Raw genomic sequence first — 6172 nt, 5'->3', positions numbered from 1 at the left:
TCCATCCATCCATCCTTGTGATCTCTAACTTTGGTGGTTTTCTTGCAGACGTTTCATCAGCCAACTAGGTAACACCATCAGTGGTCTTCCTTCCTTCCTTCCTTCCTTCCTTCCTTCCTTCCTTCCTTCCTTCCTTCCTTCCTTCCTTCCTTCCTTCCTTCCTTCCTTCCTTCATCCCTTCCCTTCCCTTCCCTTCCCTATCCATCCATCTTGTGATCTCTGAGCTTGGTGGTTTTCTTGCAGACGTTTCATTACCCAACTAGATAACGTCATCACCAACATGGATTCTCTCACTCACAGTTCTGTCCCATCTCTTACACAACTGAAAGCAGTTGTGACATTAACCCTTCCCTACCCCTGAAAGCCTGACCACTACAGTTATGGGGAAGCTACCAAGAGTTCTTGATCCACCACGGCTTCTTAGGCTTTCACTCCAGCTCAGTTGTCTTGCTAAAGCTGAGCCCGATTCCTGGGTTAGACCCAGGCCCCACTCCCCCAAATCCACCAGGCAAGGTCTCCCCACCCTTTATGGTCCCTGCCATCACAGAACATCGATCGGGCCCAAGTTCTCAGAGGTTCCAGACTCCTTTCTACTGAGCCATCTCCACGCCCGACGAAAGGACTTCTCTTTCCCCCAGCTTTTCTTTCGTGCAGGAGAAACGAAGGACTTCCAAAGGTCCCTTTGGACACACCTGTCAGCCTCAGCACTTGCAGACTGATGAGGGGCCTCAAGGTCACCCGGCTGATGGTGCGCAGGTTGTTCTTGCTGAGGTCCAGCAGGGCCAGCGAGGTCAACCCGGTCAGCGCCTGCTCCTCCAGAATCTCAATGCTGTTCTCTTGCAGGTGGAGCTCCTGAAGCCTCTGCAGAGGGAAAACAGGAGCACGCATCTTCAGACTGAGCAGAACACCCTTCAGCCGTTCCAGTCCTTACTCCGTGGGTCTTCCAACAGGGCTCTGCAAACCTGGCCACTGTAAGCCTTGTGGGACGTCAACTCCCGGAATGCCCCAGACGGCATTCTGGGAGTTGAAGGTTGCCCCAAAGAAGAGGGAGTCAAGCTATTCTCCAAAGTGCCTGAAGGCAGGACAAGAAGCAACGGATGGAAACTAACCAAGGAGAGAAGCAACCTAGAACTAAGGAGAAACTTCCTGACAGTGAGAACAATTAACCAGTGGAACTCCCTGCCTCCAGAAGTGGTGAATGCTCCATCACTGGAAGTTTTTAAGAAGAGACTGGACAGCCCTTTGTCCGAAATGGTATAAGGTTTCCTGCCTGAGCAGGGGGTTGGACTAGATGACCTCCAAGGTCCCTTCCAACTTCATTATTATTATTATTATTATTTCCACAATATCTTAAAGTGGCCAACTTTGGAGAGCCCTGTCTTAGAACATAGAAGTATAGGGTTGGAAAGCACCTTTGAGGTCTTCTAGTCCAACCCCTTGCTCAAGCAGGAGACCCTAGACCAGGGGAGGCAACCTTGGCTCTTTTATGACTGGTGGACTTCAACTCCCAGAATTCCTGAGCCAGCCGTGCTGAGGGGAAAGGGAGAGGTTTCCAAGCTGAGCCACGCTGGCTCAGGAATTCTGGGAGTTGAAGTCCATGAGTCATAAAAGAGCCAAGGTTGCCTATCCCCTGCTCTAGGAGGCTCACCAATTAGAGCAGGAGGACTTAGGACAGGGATAGACAACCTTGGTTCTTTTATGACTCATGGACTTCAACTCCCAGAATTCCTGAGCCAGCATAGCTCAGCTTGGAAACCTCTCCCTTTCCCCTCAGCATGGCTGGCTCAGGAATTCTGGGAGTTGAAGTCCACGAGTCATAAAAGAGCCAAGGTTGCCTACCTCTGGCCTAGGCCATTCTGGGTAAATGGTTCTCCATTCCCTTCTTAAAAGCCTCCAGTGTTGGAGCACCCATAACGTCTGAAGGCACGTTGTTCCATTGATTGATTGTTCTCTCCTTGATACGTTTCCATCCGTTGCTTCTTGTCCTGCCTTCAGGGGCTTTGGAGAAGAGGTGGACACCCCCCTCCTCTTTGTGGCAGCCCCTCAAATATTGGAACACCGCTATCATGTCACCCCCTGGTCCTTCTCTTCACTAGACTAGCTGTGCCCAATTCCTGCAACCGTTCTTCATATGTTTTAGTCTCCAGTCCCCTAATCATCTTTGTTGCTCTTCTCTGCCCTCTTTCTAGAGTCTCAGCATCTTTTTTTTTTTTTTTTATAAGAAATTTTATTTATTTTTTCCGTCATAAAAAACAAACATAAGTAAGCACAATAACCATTCAAAAATCCCCCCCCCCGGACTTCCCAAACCTATCCCAGGATAAAATTCATATAAGAATAAACAAATACTAATATCTCTAACTCCACATAGTGTCTTAATCTATAAAAAGGGATAAAAACCATAAGCAAACTTAAGAAAAATTTAAAAGCCTAAATTATATTCCACCACTCTGTGCTTCTTTTGAATATAAACGATCCATCTTCTCCATATTAATAAAAATTGTTCATTCGAGTGGTTCTTCAAATAGGCCGAAATCTTTGCCATTTCAGCAAGGTACGAAACTTTCAATCTCCAGTCTTCCATTGTTGGCAGAATTGGGCTCTTCCAATTTTGGGCTATCAACAATCGGGCAGCAGATAAACAGTAAAGCATCAAATTTGTTTCTTTTGCATCTAAGTGTTGTACAATACCTAAAAAAAACAACTGTGGAAGGAAAATAATCCTTTTTTTAAAAATCTGCTGTAAGTTCCACCATAATTGTACCCAAAAAGCCTTAATAACCTTACAAGTCCACCACATGTGAAAAAAAGTTGCATCTGGATGCCCACACCTCCAACACTTGGATTCATAATTCACATAAATACGGGACATAGTTGAAGGATCCAAGTGCCATCTATAAAACATTTTATAGAAATTCTCACGTAGATTTTGAGCTTGTGTAAACTTCACATTTCTCACCCAGATCAACTCCCAAGTATCCATAGGTATTGTTTCTCCTATATTTTGAGCCCATTTAATCATACAATCTTTAACTAATTCAGTTTCTGAGTCCAATTCTAATAGAACATTGTATATCCTTTTAATATGTCCTTTGGCACCATCTCTTACTTGCTTCAAAAAAGTCCCATCTTCCATAGCAAAAATAGTCTTTTTATCAATTCGCCATCTATCTTGAATTTGTCTATACATAAGCCAAGAGAAATTTGGGTTATTTTGCTTCTTTTTTTATGTTGTGGCAACCAATACAGGAGGCAATATTCCAAGTGTGGCTTCACCTGTCCAGTATAAGCATAAAGCACCTCATTACCTTTAAGAAGTCAGCGCAACTTCCATCTGCTCACAGCATGGAATTTCTTTAGGGAAGGTTGAACCCTTAGCAAGGATTCTTCTTGCTAGCATTGATCTAATCTGTGATGTGGGTTTTTTTATTCTTTCCCAGAGATCTCACTGGGAGTAAGAGAGTAACAGAGTTGGAAGGGACCTTGGAGGTCTTCTAGTCCAACCCTCTGCTTAAGCAGGAGAACTTACACCATTCTGGACAAATGGCTGCCCAATGTCTTCTCAGAGACCTCCACTGATGGAGCACTCACAACTTCTAGAGCAGTGGTGGCGAACCTATGGCATGGGTGCCAGAGGCGGCACTCGGAGCCCTCTCTGTGGGCACACGTGCCGTTGCTCCAGCCTCGCCTCCCCCTGTGACCCCCTCCTCTCCAGCAGCCCCCCTGAAGGAGAGTCGCCCCTGAGCGTGGCCCATGCGGAGCAGCGCAGCCAAGGACATGGCAGCCAGGCAGCGTAGACAAGACTCTGCCCTCATGCCCCATCACGCACAGTTGAATGCTGCAAGGCGGGGGCAGAGGGCATGGCCGCCATGGCGCTGCTGGGCTGCCTGGGCGATCTGTGGCGGGCCCTGGAGGCGGTGAGTGGCCCTGTGGGCAGGCAGGGTGGGGTGGGGCAGGGGGTGGAGCAGGGGCGGGGCCAGTTTTTGCGCTCTCGGTCTCTAAAAGGTTCACCATCACTGGCATTAAGGAATGTAGCCAATAATAATAATAATAATAATAATAATAATAATAATAATAATAATAATAATAATAGTAAAGTTGGAAGGGACCTTGAAGGTCATCGAGTCCAACCCCCTGCTCAGGCAGGAAACCCTATACCATTTCAGACAAATGGTTGTCCAATCTCTTTTTAAAAATCTCCGGTGATGGAGCATTCACTGCTTCTGGAGGCAAGGAGTTCCACTAGTTAATTGTTCTCACTGTCAGGAAGTTTCTCCTTAGTTCTAGGTTGCTTCTCTCCTTGACTAGTTTCCATCCATTGCTTCTCGTCCTGCCTTCAGGGGCTTTGGAAAATAGCTTGACTCCCTCTTCTTTGGGGCAGCCCCTGAGATACTGGAAGGCTGCTATGCTGTCCCCCCTCGTCCTTCTCTTCATTAGGCTAGACAGACCCAATTCCAGCAACCGTTCCTTATATGTTTTAGCCTCCAGTCCCCTGATCATCTTTGTTGCTCTTCTCTGCACTCTTTCTAGAGTCTCAACATCTTTTTTACATCGTGGTGACCAAAGCTGGGTGAAGTATTCCAAGTGTGGCCTTACCAAGGCCTTGTAAAGTGGTGTTAATACTTCACGTGATCTTGATTCTATCCCTCTGTTAATGCAGCCTAGCATTATGATCTATTGAATATTGATTTATACAAACCAAGGCTTAGTTCAATGCATAAACCTAAGCTCGGCCTCAGTTCCCCAAAACAGGGCTTATAAATTGATCAAGGAGAGATTCAACCTGGAAATAAGGAGAAATTTCCTGATGGTATCAACCAATGGACCAGAAGTTGCCTTCAGAAGGAGCTCCATCCCTGGAGGCTTTCAAGAAGAGACTGGACTGCCATGTGTCAGAAATGGTATAGGGTCTCCTGCTTGGGCAGGGGGCTGGACTAGATGACCTCCACAGTCCCTTCCAACTCTGTGATTCTAATAATTCTAATTCTAATAATTCTAATTCTAATTAATCCTAATTCTAATTCTAATCCTAATTCTAATTAATTCTAATTCTAATAATTCTAATTCTAATAAATCTAATTCTAATAATTCTAATTCTAATCTAATCTTAATCCTAATTCTAATCCTAATTCTAATAATTCTAATTCTAATTAATTATTTCTAATCCTAATTCTAATTAATCCTAATCCTAATTTTAATCTTAATCCTAATTAATTCTAATTGTAATTGTAATTCTAATTCTCATTAATCCTAATTCTAATCCTAATCCTAATTCTAATCCTAATTAATTCTAATTCTAATTCTAATCTTAATTCTAATTCTAATCCTAATTCTAATAATTCTAATTCTAATTATTTCTAATCCTAATTCTAATTAATCCTAATCCTAATTCTAATCCTAATTAATTCTAATTCTAATTCTAATTCTAATTACGGTAATCCTAATTCTAATTCTAATCCTAATCCTAATTCTAATCCTAATCCTAATTAATTCTAATTCTAATTCTAATTCTAATAATCCTAATCTTAATCCTAATTCTAATCCTAATTAATTCTAATTCTAATCCTAATTCTAATTCTAATCCTAATCCCAATTGCCATATGCTGCTGTCAGTGGGGGCTGAAGGCTCTCCGGCCTCTTTCCCCCACCCCCCCCGGACCCTCCCCCAGGGAGCCTCACCTCCAAGTCGCAGAAGGTGAAGTCCGGCAGGCGGGTGACCTGGTTGCCGGAGAGGTAGAGGACGCGCAGGTGCTCCAGGCCCTTGAAGATGCTGCTGTTGATCAAGTGGATGCGGTTGCCGTTCAGCGCCAGCTCCAGCAGCCGATTCTGCTGGTGGAAGGCGCCGGGCTCCAGGGCGGAAATGGTGTTGTTCTGCATGTAGAGGTACTGGAGGTCCAGGAGGGAGGCCAGGTCCTGCTGCCGGATCTGGGTGATGCTGTTGTCCTGCAGGAAAATGGTCTGACAAGCCGGGAGGGGGGGACAAAGCCCAGATTCAGTCAAGGGTGGGACGCAGGTCCTTTGTTACGTAAATTACAGCATGGGGTCCCTGGTGCCCTCTCAGCTGGGTGGTTCTCCTGCAGACGTTTCATGACCTAACTGGGCAACATCATCAGTGAAAGAAGGGAAGGGGGCTTGCACGGAGGAGGAGGAGGAGGAGGAGGAGGAGGAGGAG

At 45.2% G+C, this 6172-nt stretch overlaps 1 protein-coding gene across 1 annotated transcript in view; it reads right to left on the bottom strand.

Moving 5' to 3' along the window:
- The window catches only part of LRRC24 (leucine rich repeat containing 24), a gene marked incomplete at its 5' end in the record, with an annotated part of 9457 nt that extends 3441 nt beyond the window's left edge, over positions 1–6016 (bottom strand). Inside the window, 2 exons of the mRNA XM_015826862.1 lie at positions 693–861; positions 5680–6016. Coding sequence (XP_015682348.1) covers positions 693–861; positions 5680–6016 — 506 coding nt within the window. The remainder of the gene's footprint in view (positions 1–692; positions 862–5679) is intronic.
- Between the last annotated feature and the right edge of the window lie 156 nt (positions 6017–6172).

The sequence above is a fragment of the Protobothrops mucrosquamatus genome, unplaced genomic scaffold (assembly GCF_001527695.2).
Source record: "Protobothrops mucrosquamatus isolate PMUCROS unplaced genomic scaffold, P.Mucros_1.0 scaffold3348, whole genome shotgun sequence".
NCBI lineage: Eukaryota > Metazoa > Chordata > Lepidosauria > Squamata > Viperidae > Protobothrops > Protobothrops mucrosquamatus.
Note: the sequence above shows the minus strand (reverse complement) of the source record. Positions and strands in the feature narration are given on the sequence as shown.